This window comes from Ursus maritimus, unplaced genomic scaffold (genome assembly GCF_017311325.1).
Source record: "Ursus maritimus isolate PB19 unplaced genomic scaffold, ASM1731132v1 scaffold_19, whole genome shotgun sequence".
Lineage (NCBI taxonomy): Eukaryota > Metazoa > Chordata > Mammalia > Carnivora > Ursidae > Ursus > Ursus maritimus.
In genome coordinates this window covers 45677616-45696047 of record NW_024424341.1, presented here as the reverse complement: position 1 = coordinate 45696047, position 18432 = coordinate 45677616, and the positions used below count along the sequence as shown (strand labels likewise).

At 57.8% G+C, this 18432-nt stretch overlaps 4 protein-coding genes across 5 annotated transcripts in view; 2 read left to right on the top strand and 2 right to left on the bottom strand.

The window, feature by feature from the left end:
- ZNF579 (zinc finger protein 579) overlaps positions 1–1147 on the bottom strand; it is a 4487-nt gene extending 3340 nt beyond the window's left edge. Inside the window, exon 1 of the mRNA XM_040633797.1 lies at positions 997–1147. The gene's annotated coding sequence lies outside the window, so the exon portion shown is untranslated. The remainder of the gene's footprint in view (positions 1–996) is intronic.
- A 6504-nt stretch (positions 1148–7651) lies between these two features.
- FIZ1 (FLT3 interacting zinc finger 1) lies at positions 7652–12762 on the bottom strand. 2 transcript variants are annotated; one of them, XM_040633796.1, is made up of 3 exons: positions 12662–12762; positions 10891–11242; positions 7652–9906 (listed from the first exon to the last, which is right to left on the bottom strand). In XM_040633796.1, exons 2-3 carry the CDS (start codon positions 11200–11202, stop codon positions 8707–8709), a joined length of 1512 nt encoding a protein of 503 aa, XP_040489730.1. In that variant the 5' UTR covers positions 11203–11242; positions 12662–12762; the 3' UTR covers positions 7652–8706. The 2 variants fall into 2 exon arrangements, with proteins under 2 accessions (XP_040489730.1, XP_008708061.2); XM_008709839.2 differs by lacking the exon at positions 12662–12762 and adding an exon at positions 11846–12448.
- A 665-nt stretch (positions 12763–13427) lies between these two features.
- On the top strand, positions 13428–16226 carry ZNF524 (zinc finger protein 524). The gene is made up of 2 exons (XM_040633794.1): positions 13428–13556; positions 15165–16226. Exon 2 carries the CDS (start codon positions 15204–15206, stop codon positions 15993–15995), a length of 792 nt encoding a protein of 263 aa, XP_040489728.1. The 5' UTR covers positions 13428–13556; positions 15165–15203; the 3' UTR covers positions 15996–16226.
- Positions 16227–17499: 1273 nt separating this feature from the next.
- The window catches only part of ZNF865 (zinc finger protein 865), an 11201-nt gene continuing 10268 nt past the window's right edge, over positions 17500–18432 (top strand). Inside the window, exon 1 of the mRNA XM_040634387.1 lies at positions 17500–17607. The gene's annotated coding sequence lies outside the window, so the exon portion shown is untranslated. The remainder of the gene's footprint in view (positions 17608–18432) is intronic.

The window sequence follows — 18432 nt, the reverse complement described above, 5'->3', positions numbered from 1 at the left end:
GGGGGGGGGGGGCATGGAGTGGGTCAGATAAAGGGAGATGTGTGGGGTGAGGCAGAGCAGCAGAGACAGAGAGAGATGGAGATTCAGTGCCGGTCAGTTGTTTAGCCAGGCAGAGGAGAGAGCCAGCAAGACAGAAAGAGCAGAGGCAGAGACCCAGGGATAGACAGAGAGCAGAAGTGGTAAAGACAGGACGGTGGGAGACAGCAGGAGAGAGAGATGGGGACTCCCAGCAGAGACAGAGATAGAGAGAAAACAAAGAGATTTTGGGAGAGATGGTGCAAACACAGAGATCAGAAGAACCACAGAAGGATGGAGGCAGGGAGAGACAGAGAGACAGAGAGAGAGCACAAGCCAGAGATACAGACAGAAGAGGAGACAGGGAAACAGCCAAGTGATTTTTCTCCAGGGCCCCGCTGGAGCATTTTGGGAGGGGCTGGGATCCAGCTTGTGGTGCCCCAGTGGAGGGGGTGGAATTCAACATTGGGAGGCCCCGGAAATGCAGTGTGGGTGCCCAGACCAGGGTCTGGGAGAGGCCAGGGGTAGGAGGGCTCAGACTCTTGGGCAGGGGGGAGCCTGGGGCTCTGGACTCCTGGGACTGAGAGAGGTGGGAGCTGGGGCTTGGGACCCCAGGTTTGGGAGGTGACTGGAATCCACTCCTGTAGGTGGGGGTTATGGATCCCTGGGTCCCAGTGGCAGAGAGGATTGGGGGAGGGGGCTGGGCTCCTAAGACAAGGGAGAGGAGGGGCTGAGGGCTCAGCTGCCCGAATTCTCCAGGGAGAAGGCTGCTGAGGGCCCAGCCCCTGGACGCCTGCCCCCCACCAAGGCTGCTGGGGTCCGGAGCCCTAGGTCCCCATGGGGGGCGAGCTCCCCACCGGGCCCAGCCTGCGGTTCCCCGCAGGCGTGATCAGCAGAATTGGGACTGCGGGTGGAGGCCTCGGGGAATTCCGAACCCTGGTCCTGGGGCTCGGCCCTGATCGCTGGGCGCCTGGTTCTTACCTCCGCCTCCTTCGCTCCTTTCTTCCTTCCCCGCGGCCGGCCAAACGCGGACGGTGGTGGCGGGGAGGGAGGGAGGGCCCGAGCGTGGTGGGGGGTGGAGGAGGCTGGGCTCGGTGTCACCGCCTAAGCCTTCCCCCCGGAAACCCGGCCTCTCGACTGAGCCCAAAAGAGGAAAGACTGGCTGGAAGGCCGGAAACGGGAGGACGAGGGGACCCAGGGGGTGGGGAGGGCGGGCGGCTTGGATTCCTGGGTCCAGCACGGGGAGGGGGCTGGGGGCCTGGGAGGCTGGATGCAGCTACCCTCCCCTCCCCACCCCAGCAGACACACATATTCATTCATTCCTTCAACAAATACACATTTATCAGGTCCTGTCTGTGCCAGGCACTGTGTTGGGCGAGGGGGAGCCAGGGGAGGGAGGTGAATGAGGCAGTGGCAGAGGCCTCAGGCAAAGTAGAGGCGCTCAGGACTAGAACCCCACTCCCACCTTCACTTGGCTGCCTGAGCAAGCGACTGCCCCTTCTCCTGGCCCCAGTGGCCACCTCGGTAACGAGCCCTGTGGATATGCATTCGCTCCTAAGAGACCAGCATGGACTGAGCATCTTGTGCTCCCGAGTCCTTCTGCATATATTTTGCTGCATATAGTCCCTGGATCTTAAGCCAGAGTATTTACTGAGCACCTACTGTGGGCTAGCTCTGTCCTTGGTGCTGGAGCTACGGTGGCAGGCAGAGGCCATTGGACCCTGTCTGCAGGAAGCTCACTGTCAGACGGAGGAGGCAGTCAGACACAGATCCAATCGCCTTCCTGGAAAATGTACTGTCACGCGGGAAAGAGGATTTGGTGGGAAGACAGAGAACAGAGGAGGCCCTGAGCTCCTCTCCCACTGGGGTGAGAGCAATCCTCAAGGTCTTCCGGGAGGTAACCGTGTTTCAGCTGAAACCTGCAGGATGAAAGCCAAGGGTTGGGGATGAAAAGGATGAGCTAAGGGAAACGAGAGAGAAATGCACCTCAACGCATGTCAAATGCCCGATGCTTGGCGCAGGGGGGTTGCAGCAGGAGGAACGCCTGCAGCCTGTCGCCTTTTAAGGGGGAATACGCGGAACATTGTTGGAAAGAGTGTGGGAAATAGGACCTTTCCGTACATGGCTGGGGTGAGTGAAATTTGGAACAGCCTTAACACGTGAGCAATTCCAGGAACATATCTGTCAGATAGATCTGTTCAGAAACATGCGAAACGACATCGTCCCAGGTGAACCAGTGCACTATTGCATACCGCTGCAAAAGACTGAAAATGAGCTAAATGCCCATCCTTGTGGGATTCGAGCGGCGTCATAATTGATCTGCCCAGTGGAATGCTGTGTGTCCAAAAAAAAAAAAAAAAAAGGATGAAGAAATTTGCTGTGTAAAAATATGGATAGGCTCCAAGTGATAACACATGAAGGGGAGGGGGGGCAGAAAGGAAGGTGGAAAACAGCCTGCAACCTGTTCTAACTAGATCTGTTCTTATCAGTGGGTTGTGTCTGGAAGAAGAGAGAGGAAACTGGCAACATTGTCTAAGTCCCAGAACTGAAACTCGCGGCACTCTATCCTTCTGTACTTCTTGAATTTGAAACCATGTGAATGTGCTCCATACTCAAAAAAGTAAAGGAACAAGAAATAAAAAGGGGGGAGCAATAAAAATAAATCAAATGAAAATAAGGATTAGCTTAGTCTTGTAAGTGCTTTACAAATACAGACCCATTTGTTTCTCCTTACCTTATGGGCTGGGTCGCATTATTCTCCCATTTTAAAGAGCAGTAAAGCGAGGTACCACAACATTTCAAAGCTAGTGAGTCTCAGTGAGTGTTTGCAATTCACAAAGAGATGGGAGAAATGACAGTGGCGAAGAGCATGACTTTTAAAAGCACCTGGTCAATAATACTATTTTTTAAAGGATGTATACATAGGAGTGAAAGTCCAAAAATATCCATGGAAACAATAAGCACCAAATTCGTGGTAGGATTACGTTGTAGCAGGGAGAAGCAATCACATCCCAGAGGGGCCCGTGGAGAGTGAGGTATACCTCTAATGTTTCATCAAAGCTGATAGACAGTCTATGGGTGTTGGGTGTCTGGGTGGCATTAATAGTGGCATTAAGTACATTCTCCATGTCACGCGACCATCCCACCATCTGGTTTCAGAACTTTTTCATCTTCCCCAACAGAAATCTAGTTCCATTAAGCTGTCGCTCCCCATTTCCTTCTCCTCCCAGCCCCTGGCAACCAGTAATCAACGTTGTCGCTCTATGGCTTTGCCAACTGCGGACATTTCATATCAGTCGAGTCATACGATACATAATCTCTTATGACCAGCTTCTTTCACTTAGCATGTTTTCGAGATTCGTCTATGTTGTGGCGTGTATGAGTACGTCGTTTCCTTTCGCTGGTTGAATAATGCTCCACTGTACGGGTAAACTACATTTGTCCATTCATTCGTTCACGGATATTCAGGTTGTTGCTACCTTTTGGCTGTTGTGAATAGTGCTGTTATGAACGTTCGTGTATAAGTTTTCGTTTGAACGGTTATTTTCAATTCTTCTGAGTCTATACCTGGGGGGGTGTTATTTCCTTATCTATATTTTAAAGGCTTAACATTCCCCCTCCCCCCCCAAAAAAAAGGAAGGAAGGGAGGGAGGGAGGGAAATTCAGAAACGGAATGGTGGGAAATAAAATTTCAAGCAGAGGGAAGAGCATATTGCAGGGTGGGGAGGGAGATCTTGTCTTGGGGGAGACTCCAGGCCTTGGATTGGGACAGCAAAGGCAGCAGTGTGGTGGAGGGAGGCCGGGAGCTGCACGAGCCACTGTGTCCCACCTCTTAGTAGGGGCTGAATGCTGGACACATTCCTAGTGCACTGAGAAGCCATTGAAAAAGGTTTTAAGCTGCAGAGTCACATGATCCGATTAGTGTTTTAGAGAAATTCCTCTGGGACCCGCTTGGAGGCCCGGCCGGATGCAAAGGAGACCTAGGCTGGGAGCGGGGAGGAGGCGGGGCGCGGGCCCAGGTGAGAGAGGGCGCCTGGGCAGTGCGGGCCTCCGCGGGGCTGCAGGCGCCCGGGCAGGGGGCGGGACCTAGCGCTGATTGGCTCAGGCCTGCACTCCTGGGTGCCAGTCCCCCTGCGGCTGCCTCCTCATTGGCTCTCCTGCCTCCAGAGCCCCTGCCGCGCCGCCAGTCTCGCACACGCAGAATCACATCCTGTCAGCCTCCCGTGGCTTCCCATCCTTTCCTCCCGTGTTCCTCACCCCCTGCCTGTAAGGCTCGACAGGTCTGGCCCCTGGAGCCTCCCTCGACAGTTTGCTACCTCTCTCCTGCTTCACTCTGCTTCAGCCACACCACCCTTTTTGCTCTTTGTGGACTCAGGGCCTTTGAACGTGCCGTTCCCCCGCCTGGAATGCCCTTCCCCTAAATTTCGATAAAGTGTCCTTACTCCCCTCATTTCTTCCAGACGTCCTCAGAGACACCTGTCTTGTCCACCCAAGCTAAAACAGCCCTCCCGTCACCCTGTAGTCCTCACTCCGCCTTAATTTTCAACCTGTCCATATCGCAAACAAGCATTAGGCTCCTTGTGGGTTACCCACTGATTGCCTATCTCCCCTCCCCTGGAATATAAATTCCCTGAGGGCAGGGTTCGGCTTTGCCAGTTTGCTTCACTGCTCACCCGTCAGCGCCCAGCGGCGCCCAGAAAAGTGGATGAGGAATGAGTGAGGAGGGGTGAGCTGGGGCTTCAAGAGAGGGTGACGGCCCTGGAGGGAGAAAACTGAGGTGATGGGGACATGCCGAGCTCAGCTGAGCGTGCAGGTGGCTGGCTCGAATGGTCAGCTCCGAGAGTCAGCTCCTCCGGCAGACCCGTCGGATTCATCAGCTTCAGCCCAGTAATTGGCGCTCTGCAGAGATGGAGAACGCCCCCAGAGTAAAATCCTTCCCACCCCTTCTGCGCCTCAATTAGCACATCTATGAAATGGGGCCACAGTGAGAAGCGTTAGGTACAAGGTCCAGCCCTGCGCCAGGCCCTCGGGAGGCCCGCGGGAAATGGGTGAGTCCCTGCCGCTATTGTCTCAGCAGAGAAAAGATTGGGTTGGAGGTGAGGTGGGTGGAGCCTCAGCCTCCAGAGGTCCCTATTCATTAATACCTAGCCTGCGGCCATCTCCATGACAACCCTGGCCCTTTTCCAGACTCTCCGAGCTCCAGCCGAGCAGGTCTCGAAGTGGGCGGGTCTTGTCCGTGGGGCGGTGCCTGAATCCAAGGGGGCGGGTCTGTTGCTCCAAGACAGGTTTTTTTGTTTTTGTTTTTTGCCCCAGGGAATGAGTCTGGTTCCAGGTTCCCGGGCAGGATAGTGGAGAGGAAGGATCTCTAAGGTTGAGCGTCCCCAGGAGCTGACCTGGAGCCTTCCAATGAGCAACTGTGGATCTCATGGCAAAAATATCTTGTTTTCTCACACCCCCCCCCAGATATATGTCTCCCTCCTCTATTTTTTTTTCCTTGTGAAATATAAGACGTATAAACTAAAAGGGCACTATACAGACACAGTTAACAAATAATTGTCAATAGATCACCCGATTAAGAAACGGGATGTTAGCAGCCGCCCCAGAGTCCATAGAAGGTTTGACAAGTCCCATTCCAATCCGAACCCATCCCACCCCATGGTTCTGAGTTTTATGGGAGAAGGTTTTCTTGCTTTTCTAGATGGTTCACAATACATCCTAAACAATATTAGAATTTCGTTTTGCTTGCTTTTGAAGATGATGTAAATGGATTCATACTCTGTGTATTCGGCTTCGTGCATTGGGCTTCTTTGTAACCTTCATGCGCGTAATTGTGTGTATCTGCATCCTTTACTTCGCTGCTGTCTAGTATCCCATAGCCTAACACACCACCGTTTATTTATCTGCTACATTGTTGACAGATTCCAGCTCCTGTAACAAAATCTCACAGACTGGGTGGCTTATAAACAACAGAAATTTATTGCTCACAGTTCTGGAGACTGAAGTCCAGGATCAAGGCACCAGCATGCTTGTCTTGTGGGGAAGGCCCTCTTCTGGGTTTATGGCCAGTGCTTCTCACTGTGTCCTGGCGGGGTAGGAAGGGCTAGGGATCTCTCTGGAGCCTTCTAAATGAGGGCACTGGTCTCGTGCATGAAGACTCACCCTCACGACTTAGGCACCTCCCAAAAACTCCATCTCCAAATCCTGTTACGTCGGGCTTTAGGATTTCAACACAGAGGTTTTGATGGGAACACAAACATTCAGACCATAGCAATGACAGATCAGTTGTTCAGAGTTTGAGGCTGTACAGCTTGCTGCTGGGAATGTTTTAAATGTGTCTCCTGGTGCAGGTGAAGGAGTTTCTCTAGGGTCCGTGCCTAGCAGGGGGATCACTGTATCACAGGACACGCACATCTTCAGCCCTACTAGTGCATGCCAATCTCCCCAGCAACTTAAATTTAAAAAGCTCCAGATGGAATTCTTGATCCCCCTAAGCCCCCATCCAAACTTGTTCTTCCCCTTTTCTGGCCTTAACACAAATTGCCACCACCCAACCAGTCGTCCCTCCTGATTCCTCCCTTCCAATTACACACACACACACACACACACACACTCACACTCCACCTACAGAATTCATCTTGAATCCACCCATTTCTCTCCACCACTCTGCTTTAGGCTCCTACAAACCTCTCCTGCTGTCTCCAGTTCCTTCTCCATTCAGCAGCTGGAGGGAACTTTGTAAAGTGCAAGAGTGGTCACACCCCTCCACGCGAAAATCTTACATTCGATTGCCTGGAGAGCACAGTGAAACGGCTGTCTTGGCCCACCAGGCTCTGTGGCAGGACCTGACCTCTCGACTTCCCTTCATCCCTTCCTCCTCTGTGCCCCTCAGGCTTGCTGGTCTCTCATCACCCTTCAGGTTTCAGAACAAATGCTGTCTCTGTAGAGATGTCCACGGGACACCTGAACTGAGATGGCATTGTCACGGAGTCACTCACTTTCTTAACATCTTTCCTCCCCTCCTTCAGCATGCTCAGAACCACCTGAAATAACTTCTATTTCTTTGATTACTTTTCTCCACCCCACTGCCCAAACGCTAAAATATAAGCCCCATGAGGAGTTCTTTGGATCCCCAGAGGGGATTACAGTGCCTGGCACAGAAAAGCACTCAGGACAGGAATGTAATCTAGTGCCTAGGAGAAAACAGGAATGACTGACTCCTTCCCTGATGGGTGAATACTATTCTTGGGGTTGAATACAGTGTCTAACGTATACATTTGGTCTCCCGGAGGCAGAGTCTAAGATATAGGGTCTCTTCTGAGGGGTAGGACTTTTCTTTAAGGAGACAGTTTGGTTTTTAGAGGGGCATGTCTTATGGGATCGATGGTTTCTAAAGGGCATGTTTGGTTCTATGGGGCACATTCAGTCCATTGGAGGTGGATCTTGTGCTTAAGGGACAGGGTTCCGCTGAGATGAAACTTAAGCCACTTCTGATTTTAATGGTCGTGCACTACCTAAGGGACTCAACATTTGTCAGGAGGGAGGAAAGATCTGTCTCTATTTAGGGAGCTCATCCTAAATCAGGGTGGGAGAAATCCCCCACCTCTCTGGAGCCAAGGATCAGAAAATGAGACCGCAGTGACCGACAGGACGAGGTTTATTGGGGTCCTGGAGACATTAGGGAGTGGGATGAGGGGCAAGGTTGAGGCTCACAGGGGGAAACCCCTTGGCCAAACCCCCCTTCCGCTTGGGGTTGAGAGGAACACATAGACAGACAAACCAACAGAGATGGAAAGACAGGTGCTCTGGCAGAGCGGGAGGAAAACCCCAATGTCCACTGCCTCCCACTCAGATGAGCTCACAGGACGGGGAATGATGAGGACTGGCCCGCACTCTACAGGAAGGGAGGAGTGTCTGCCATATTCGCCTAAGGAGGGTGGGGTGCAGGCCACAACCTGGGCCAGCCCATTCCAGTGGACAGGGGTGTGTATCTGACTCAGTTCATTCTACTGGGCAGGAGGGATTTCAAACCAGCCTATTCTAGTGTTTGGGATGGGGAAGATCATTAGGGTGGATCCATTCTGCAGTAGGGGAGGGAGACCTAATTGGGGAGGGGGGGGGTGAGGGCAGGGGGCATCTACCCTGGTCCTCTTCAGCATAAGGAATGAAATGGGGTTGGGGGGAAGGCAGATCCGACTATATCCAATGTTTTGGGGAAGGGGCACCAGTGACTGGTGGGTAGCATTTGGGGGGATCCAGGGAAATTCGGGGCCTGTCCCCCCATTCTCCAGATCAAGGTCATTGGGAATGATGGCTCTTGGGGAGAGGGGCAGTCTTCCTTTGCGGGAAGGATGCCCATCTTTTATTACTAGGGTCCTCAAGATGAGAAGTACTTGTAGAGACCCATTTTTTCATTGCTAGGTCCCCACAGCTTGGGGAAACCTGTGGATTTGGGGGTGCCCAGCATTTATTCCAGGGGCCCCAAAGCTCGGGAGTCTCTTCCTATATCCCGGACCCCGGAGCTGAGGAGTCTCTCCGTTTAGTTGCTGCCCCCAGCTCAGGGGCCTGTGTGGGTGTCTGGTGGCCCCCTATCTCCAGCCGGGGTCCCCTGACGGCAGGGCCCGGGTAACTGGCCTCGGGCCCGGAGAGCAGCCCCTGGGGAGGGGCGGTGGGGCGGAGGCGCGGCCTGGCGGGTCAGTCCATGCCCCGGTGCAGCTTCAGGTGCCGCGAGAGGTTGCTGAGCGTGATGAAGCCCTTGCCGCAGATGTGGCAGGGGAAGGGCCTCTCGGTGCCATGCAGCAGCCGGTGGCGCTTGAGGTAGCACTCGTGGCGAAAGAACTTGCCGCACTCGAGGCACGGGAACGGCTTCTCGCCCGTGTGCACCAGCACATGGCGCTCCAGGTCGCGCGGCGAGCGGAACAGCTTCTCGCACTCGGAGCAGCCGAAGATCTTCTTGCCCCGGCCGGAGCCGGACGCGGCCTCCCCAGGCGCGGGCTCCCCCTCAGGGGCCACGGGGGCTGCCTCGGCTCCACCGCCCTCGCCGTGGCTGGCCCGCCGGTGCTCCTCCAGGGCCGCCAGCGCCGCGTACAGGGCCCCGCAGTGGCCGCAGCCGTACGTGGCGGGGCCCGAGTGGGCCTCCAGGTGGCTGGCCAGCGCCGCGGCCGACGCGAAGAAGGTCCCGCAGTCGCACTGGTACAGGGTGTCTTCCGACGCCTCGGCTGCGGCTGCCGGGGCAGGGGCTTCCCCGCCGCCTTCTGGGAGCAGCCCCCCGAGCTCGGGCACGCCGCCCCCTGCGCGGCCCAGGAGCAGCCCGCCGTCCCAGGCCGGTTGGGCGTCGCCCGCCTCCGCAGCACCGCCACTGTCGCCGGCCGGGTCTGGCCCAGCGCTGGCCCCCGGGGCCCAGGCCTGCACAGGGGGCGCGCCCGGGCCCTGCAGGTCGTGCGTCAGCTTGTGCCGCTCCAGCAGCGCGGGGGCGTTGAAATCGCGCTCGCAGCGCGGGCACTTGAAGGGCTTCACATCCGTGTGCGCCGCCCAGTGGGCCGCCAGCTCGCGGCCGTGGTCAAAGCGCCGGGCGCAGGCTCCACACGCAAAGGGGGGTAGCGAGGCGGCGGCGGCGGCAGCGGCCTCTGCCAGCCCCCAGCTGCCCGGGCCCGCGCCTGCCCCCTCTGGGCCCTCTCCGCCACCGGCCCCCGCGCCCCCGCACACCGAGCAGGGCCCGACATTGCAGCAGACGGAGCAGGGCGCGCTCAGGGCTGGCAGGCCTGGGCCGGATTGCAGAGGGGACGGGAGTACCCCGCGGTGCTGGCGCTTGAGGTGGCGGCCCAGGCTTGAGCGTGAGGAGAAGCGGAGCTCGCAGACCAGGCAGCAGTAGGGCTTCTCGCCAGTGTGGACGACCTGGGAGGGCAGGAGGGAGAGGACAGTGTCAGGGCTGAGGGTCTAGCCCGAAGGTCAGATTCCTGCACTCCCAAAAGGATGCGACCCGAGCTCCCTGCCACGTCTGCAAAGCCCCATCTAGCTTCAACCCTCTCACCTGTCTTCTCTAATTTGGGTCATGTTGGCATTCGTTCGGTCCCTTCATCCTCAGGACTTTTGCACGTGCTGTTCCTGAAGGCTGGAAGGCTCTTCCCCCCATTCTTCCAGACTAACTCTTACTCATTTTCAACAAGCCCGCAGAGGAGACTGGGACTCCCTGGGAGAGTGGCCAAGTACTAGGGCTCTGAGCACTAACACGCCTGGGTTCGAATCCCAGTTCTGCCCTCCACTCTCTGTGACAAGCGGGCAAGTAAACATCATCTCCGGGGCTCTGCTTTTCTCCTGTGTAACATGGGCACAGTAAGATGTGCCACCTTCGCTGGGTTCTTGTGATGATAGGATAAAATCACACTAAAGAACGACTCGATTCCTAGAAATTAGAATTATTGCCGGCAAACTTTCGGATGTCCTACTGATGTCCTCTACAGCAGTGGGTGTTGGGGAAAGGTGACAGGAGCTTTTAGAACCCCCTGGGGTGGGAGGTGGCTTTTCAAGGTAAGTGTCCAACTTCTAGAGCAAGAACTGTCCAACAGAACTTTCTGCAATGATGGAAATGTTCTATATCTGCCTCTAACCAATGTGGCAGCCACCAGTGACATGTGGCTCTTGGGCACTTGAAATGTGGCCCGTGTACCGTGCAAGACCGTGCCTTACAGAGACTGGCCTTTGTGAGTAGCAGAGACAGATTTTGAGCAACGAGTCCTTTCGACTGGTAGTGCCTTCCTGGAGAACTGTTAAGGCTAAATGAGAAAACACAGTGCTCTCTGCTGCCCAGCGTGGAGCCCTGCGGCTCCAAGGGTGTGTCCAGCCCATGGAGGCCAGCCTGCGTCCAGCTGTGGGACTCACCTGGTGGTGCAGCAGGCCGGTGGAGTCTCGGAACCCCTTAGGGCAGGCAGAGCAGCGGTAGGGCCGCTCGCCGGTGTGCGAACGCAGGTGGTTGGCCAGGTTGAAGCTGTGTTTGAAGCCCTTGCCACAGCGTGGACACGCGTGGGGTTTGAGTGCAGTGTGCCGGGCGAAGTGGCGCCGAAGGTCCGAGCGGTAGCGGAAGCTCTTGCCACACTCACTGCAGTGAAATGGGACCCGGGGAGCAGCAGCGGGAGGTGCTGGGGCCGGGGCCGGGGCCGGGACCGGGGGCACTGGCAGCGGGGCATCATCCATGATGGCGTGGTGCGAGGGCAGTGGCGAATGGAGGCTCTCTCTGGAGCAGGGAGGAGACACGGAGGGCAGGTAGGTGGAGTCAGCTTCCCATGAGCCCTCTCCATCAGGCTCCCTGGATTCACACACCCACCACCTGCCCCCTGGAAACCCTTCCCACTTCCCTCCAAGCCACACCCACTGCTCTGTAAGCCCCTCCCACTCTCCTACAAACCCTTCTCCCACTCATCTGCCAATCTTCCTAATCAGTGCCAGGTCGTTTCTATCCTACTGGACGGTTTTTAAGCCTCTCCCCTTCTTTTCCAATGTACTCTCCACTCCTCTCTAAACCGCGCCCACTGTTGGTAAGCACCGCCCACTCTCAATCAGGTCCCACCTACTCCTCCCAAAGTCCCCGCACTGTTCCCGAAGCCTCTTATATTCCTCGACAAGACCCTTCCCCTCTGAAAGTCCCTCCCACTCTTCTTCAAGAGTGAAATTTATCTTCAGATAAAGATTCACATTCCTAGGGAATGAGAGGACAAAGATTTGGGGCTAAGTGCACTTGAGTCAACCTTCCAGGGCGACCAGAACCAGTCCTGGAACCTCCAGTGAAACCAACTGAAACTCTGTCCATCTGCAAAATAGGGAAAACAGGAGTACCTACCTCATGGAGTGGAGGTGAGGACTACGCAAGACTGTGGCAATGCACACTGCGCGCTTACTTAGGGCACAGCAAGGGCTCGACAGGTAAGCTGTTCTGATTACTACTATTTGCTAAGTTCCTCTGAGTTCCCTAAGTCCCACCACCTCTTCTCCGTCTGCCTCCAAAACGCCACTCAGTTTTTCCTTGAAACCTAGCCTGGAAGGAAGCAGTCCTTTGCAAGGCCTTCCCCTCAACCTCTCTTTCTCAGCCTTCCCCTGGGAGTCCCTCCCCACCCCTCTAAGTCACTGCACTTAGGTTACGAAGACTTATTAATTCCAATACAACTAGCCAAATTGCACACCTCAATCCCATCACCTCACCGTGCCTACTCCTAGACCAACTACTTCCTTTCCACTCTAAGCCGCGCCCACCTTCTCCGTGAGCCCCATTTCTCCACTCAGCCCCAGGTACGTCCCTTCCATCCTTCAAGCCCAGCCCATTTCCATTCTAAGCCACGCCCACTCAGGAAGCTCCTCCCCGCGATTGCTCCGCCCCTGACACCACGAAGCCCCGCCTCCTTCCCACCCAGTCTCCTGCAGGGCTGCTGCCCCCTCCCCCCCCAGTCGGCTCTGGGACCGAAGCCCCGAGTACCGGCCTTTTGTGCCCCTCCCCCCTGTCCCTAAAAGGTGCGGCCCGGGGCGCCCGGGGCAGGAGCAGGTCAGGCGGGACCCGCAGCCAGGCGAGTCCACCTCGCTCGTTCGGAGCGGGGGTTCTGGAGCCCTGGGGCGGCCCCAGGAGGCCGGGAAAGTCAGTCGGCTTTTCTCTTTAATTACTTACACCTCCCTCTGGGCGCCGACATTTTGGGCAGCGGGGGTAGCGTCACTTCCACCCGGGGGCCTCTCGACTTCCGCCTCGACTCCCTTCACCCCCACACTCCTCCTTTCTCCCGCCCCCTTGGCTTCCCCCTCCCCACCGCCCGCCCTTCTCCCTGTTTCCCGTCCCATCCCCTAGCACTGGAGGTTGGAGAAGCCAGGATGGCGCCATCTTTGCTGAGGGCAGGGTGGGGGCGGGGCCTAGGGTGACTCCCGGCGCCATACAGACTAAGGGCAACAAGCTTCCCGCGCGGCCTCTTCCCCTCCGTGCCTGCCCTGACGGGTATTAACATGGATCAGGGCAGATTCCCTTCTCGCAGCCTCAGGCTCCTCCTGGTAGAGTTGCATCAGGATAAAAGAAAAATTGAAGTTCGGCGACTGTGGTAGAGTTAGGAGGAAAGAGGAGGTTCCATCTTGTCAGCCCTCCAGGGGGCTTTGAAGCCAATCAGGCGCCATGTTAATTATGGGAACAAGCAGCCATTTTCCCGCTCCTCATCCTTGCGGTACCTGTCTTTGATTGGGTCACCCTTCTGGGTGCTTTGTGGGAGGAAAGACATTTTTACGTGGTTGGGAATGTTTTGGTGGGGTTATTTCCCGCTCGGGGCCAGTGAGGGCGACCGGCGCGCAGGCGCGTGTTCTCTGCTAGAACGTGACCGGTCCTTAGGACCCAGCGCGTCCTCTTTGTTCCCCGCGAGCGCGGGCCCGGGCCCGACGGAGAGGGGGTGGGGGAGGGAGGGGGCGGGGCCGTCCCCGCGCGCGCCGCCGAGGGGCAGGGCCCCCTGGCCCCCGCCCCTTCCCACGCGCCGGCCCCTTCGCCCCCGCGCGCGCACACTCGCGAGCCCAGGCGACATGCAAATGAGGTACCCGAGAGGCGGGGGTCCGGGCGGGGAGAGGGGAGCGGAGGGAGGGGAGGCCCGGGGCCGCGCGCTCCCGGAGCGCGCCCCCACACCTGCTTCTGCGCCCGCGCCCGCCGCAGCGCGCGCGCCGACCTCGCGCCCCGCGGAGTCGGCCCGGGTGCGCGCGCGCAGACCCCCTTCCTGGCGGCCCTCGCCGTCTGCGGCCCGCGCGCCGCTCATTGGCCGCCGCCCCCGCAGGGCCCGCCCCGCGCGCTCGGGCCGGCGGGCGCGCGCCTGTACGGGGGTGACGGAGGGGCGAGGGGCGAGGGCACTGTCCCAGAAACCCGGGTTCTAGTCCAGGCCTTCCCACCGGAGCGAATCTTGTGATGGTGGAAACGTGGTGGCCCCTCTCTGGCCTTCAGTCTGTGTGCCTGTTCCAAGGGCAGTGGCACCTGCAGCCCGGGCTATTAACTACACGTCTGCTTTCCTCCCTCTCCCCTTCCTGACACCTTAGTCTGGTGGTCCCAGGCTCTGATGATGGAGGTGGTGCTTCTGTTGGTGGTGGTAGTTTATTGAGTGCTTACTCTTACCACCCGACAACACTGCTATACCCATTTTACAGAGGTGGAAACTGGCCCAGAGAAACAAAGTCACTTGTTCATTATCGGCAGAGCTGGAGTCTAACACAGGTGTAAGGGACTCCATGATGTCCCCTTGTCTCCTTGGGTCCATGTCTTCTCACTCCCTGGACCGTTGGGGTCCTTGAGATCTGGTTCGAGTCTTGGTCCTGCTACTTACTGGCAGAGAGGCCTTGGGCAACTGACTTGGCTTTCCTGTGCCTCCGTTTCCCCAGTTGCAAAGTGGGGGTGATGTACCATTATTCAAAGTGTTGGTGTGAAGCTTAGCCACTCACCAGGATAACATGGGCTGTTGTCTCCTAGACACTTCTGTGCACTGAGCACTTCATGGGCATTATCCTCATGACGTCTGTATGAATAGGTGGAACTCTTCGTCCTATTTTGCAAAAAGCTTAACTGAGGCTCAGAGAAATGAGCGCTTTGCCCCAGACCACACAGAGAGTGAGCAACAGACCCCGGAATTGAACTCAGAACTCTGACTTGGGAGCCCAGATTTCACAGTTCTGGTACTTCTTCATCCATGACTCGGAGCCAAACATCACCTGGGACCAGTCCCTTTCTTCTTCTAGTCCTGAACTCCCACTTCTCCCACTTTGCCAATCAGAAGCGGCACAAAACATTTCTGGGCCTCCGTGGCTCAGGTTTGATGGGCTCTTTGTATTGAGGATTGAAATACTGGCCCATACCCTTAGTTGGACTCTATCCTATCCTCCCGTGAAGATTTTTTCTTTGTTTTGGTTCAAGTTGACCCTGAACTTCTAAGAGAGGGTTTAGGGAGGCTCAGGGGACACCTGTGTGGCCCAGGGCAGTGTCTGTTTACCAACTGGTCCAGAGTTGCCTTGCTAGTTTACCTACCAGTGTGGCTATAACTGTCCAGGTGAATGTCTGCCATGCGAGGTGAAGAGACTCAGACCAAGGGATGGGCGAGGTGTTGGGGGACAAGGGATGCTCCAGACCCTCCCTGCACTGACGGCTGCCCCCTCTCTCCTCTTAGCCTGGCTCCAGTGCCCAGACCCAAGCCCCCCACTGCTCAATGGACACCCCCAGCCCAGACCCGTTGCCTTCGCCTTTGCCCGGGGAGGAAGAAAAACCTCTGGCCTTACCTTCTCCTGTTCCCCGGGGCCGCCGAGGCAGGCGTCCCGGGGGGGCCACCTCCTCGAATCGGACGCTCAAGGCCACCCTCCCTCGCAAACGGGGCCGACCCCCCAAGGCAGGGCAGGAGCCCCCGCTGGCACAGGGGGTGACAGCCCCTGTGGGCAGCGGCGGTGGCAGCGATCTCCTGTTGATCGATGATCAGGGTGTGCCCTATACAGTCTCTGAGGGGGCAGCGGCAGGTGTGCCTGAGGGCTCTGGCCCTAAGAAGGCCCCGCACTTCTGCCCGGTGTGCCTGCGGGCCTTCCCCTACCTCTCCGACCTGGAACGCCACAGCATCTCGCACTCAGAGCTGAAGCCGCATGAGTGCAAGGATTGCGGCAAGACCTTCAAGCGGTCCAGCCACCTGCGGCGGCACTGCAACATCCATGCCGGCCTTCGGCCCTTCCGCTGCCCACTCTGCCCTCGCCGCTTCCGCGAGGCGGGCGAGCTGGCCCACCACCACCGCGTCCACTCCGGGGAGCGCCCTTACCAGTGCCCTGTCTGCCGGCTGCGCTTCACGGAGGCCAACACGCTCAGGCGCCATGCCAAACGCAAGCACCCCGAGGCCATGGGGGTACCCCTGTGTTCCCCAGACCCAGGGCCTGAACCACCGTGGGATGACGAGGGCATTCCGGCTACGGCGGGGGCCGAGGAGGAGGTGGAGGAGCCGGAGGGGAAAGAGCTGGCTTGACCCACACCCTGGCCCGCCGCTCCCCGGGTCAGGTTTCGAGCTGGGATTTCAGTTGGTGCTGAGCCTGGGCAGGAAAGCTGGGACACCCTTATACCTGGTGGTCTTCCCGTCGTGGGAGGGGGTCGAGGGTGAGGACCTGAATTCCTGGGTCCTGCTGCCTTCTGCCACCCTCCCCTGGACTGACAGGCCCCTGGGGGCAGGGGCCTTGGAAATAAATCTCTGCCTACTGGCTTCTGTGTGTATTCGGTGTGACGGTACCAGGGCTCGTCCTTCCCTCAAATGTCCTCCCGTCCCAATGCCACCCTGATGGGAGTGCATGGAATTTGGGAGAACCCACGTCATGTGCCTTGTTATAACGCTTGGGCTGAAGGCTGGCTTGGAGGAAGCCTTTGCCCCTTCTCTCATCTCCAGCAGACCTCAAAGTACTCCCTGTAAATATCCACTCTAAGTAAAACATTGAACCTCTGTGCAAACGTGACTTTAGGTCCCCATCCCCCATTCCAGCCAGATTCTTGGAGATTCTGCACCCACTACTTTGCCCCATCTCATTTGTCCTGACACTGTAAGGAAATACCGAGTTCAGGGTTTTGAGCAGAACCGACAACTTTGGTAAGGCTTAGGTAGGTAAGAGCTTCGGCCACGGGGGGCGGGGCTAAGGAGACAGGGGCGGGGCTGGGACTGAGGGGTGAGGCTGTATGTGAGAATTGTAGGCGGGGCTTAGGGGAAGGTTCTGAGAACAAGGGTGGGGCTTGAATTGGTTTAGGGGTTAGCAGACAGAGGTGGGAGCGTTTTAGAAAGAATGCATAGAGTTTATCTGAGAGGAGAGGCCTCAAGGGAAGAGCAAGGTGAGCAAGGTGTTAGGAGAGGCGGGAGCTGAGAGGTGGTCATGCCTCTTATTCGGGCCAAGGGGAGCGAAGGGGGTACCTAAGAAGGGAGTAAGGAAGGGAGGCCCTGAGGCCGAGGGGCTCAGTAGGAAAGGGCGGGCTAGCGCAGGGGGCTGGTTCAGCCAAAGACCTCTAAGAGGCCCGATTTAGAAGAAAGAGCTGGGGCTGTGGGCGGGGCTGAGGAGGGAGAGGTGGAGTTCTTGGGAACTCAGAGGTCCGGAAAGAACAGGAGAAACATCGTGGGTGCCGGGGCGAGGAGGATGGATTTTTGAGACAATGGGCGGGGCTTAAGCAATTAAGCCAGAAAATAGGCGTGTTTCCGACCGGGGGCGGGGCTTAAGTGCGAAGTTTACGCGAGGGGCGTGTTTGAACCGGATGTTCGGAGCGTGTGGGCGGTGCCCTAGGAGGCCGGCGCTCAGGGCGCAGGCGCACGTTGCTCAGCTCGGCTACCGGAAGCGGCCTAGGCTTTCCCCGTCCGCGTCTCCGAGCCAGTGCGCAGGCGCAGTTCCCCTTCCCGGTCGCCGCCACCGCCCCCTCTTTCCGCTCCTCCACGCCGGCGCCTCGGAGACGGGCGCGACTTCCGCTTCCGGGCGGGCGGGCAGGCGGGCGGCGCGGGGCTGCCGGGGAGGGGGAGGGGGCGGCACTTCCGGTCGGGCCCTCGGGTCTCCCCGGAGCGGCGGCGCCTCCTCCGCCTCCTCGGCCTCCTCCCGGCGGAGACCCCTGCGCCGGTGAGTGACGGGGCGCGTGGCCCGGGGGCCCGGGGGCAACGGGGGCGGGGGGTCCCGCCCTGGCCCGCTCTGGTCCCCAGAACGTCCTCGTCAGTGCCTCTCCCGCCGGGCCCTCGCCAGGGGTCCCCAATCACTCTTCGCTCGTGAGACCTCTCCAGACATCTGCCCCATTAACGCCCCCATGCAGGACGGCTGCCAAAGCGCCCTCATTTGTGGCGATCCCTTAAACTGCTGCCAGGGCCCCCCATGAATGCTTTCTCAGAGGATCGCTGCTGCATAATCCCCCGTCATTGCTTTCTCCAGGACATCCCCCCAAATGCCACCAGCATTGCCCTCCCTCATGGAGGGCAACTGCCCGTGAACCCTCCATTAGTACTCCCTATAGGCTGCCACCAAAGAGTATTGCATTAGTGGCGTGCTGCAGGACTGCCCCTCTTATCTCTGTGCACACACAACAGCCCCCAGATCTCCTGACACCCCCCCGCCCGCCTCTTCCTGGTGTAAAAATACTTTCTATTCTGGTCTGCAGCCCAGAATGCCTTTTTGTCCTTCTGCACCCCCCTCTCCGCCGTAGTTCTTGAAAATACCCCTTTCCACCGCCCCTCGACCCCCCTCCCCAATAGAACAGCTCCCTCTAGAGTTCTGCTCTCACACCCACATCCTCTCCCCTTTCAGGTAGAAATCGCTGCCTGTTTAGCTCCAGGCTCCAATGAATACTTGTGCCCCGCCTCCCTCCCCTCCCCCACCTGGGGCAGCCCCTGTCTTCAGTCCTTCTCCCACGGAACAGTGCCCCACAGTGAGGCTCTCCCTCAGGCTGCACCTCTT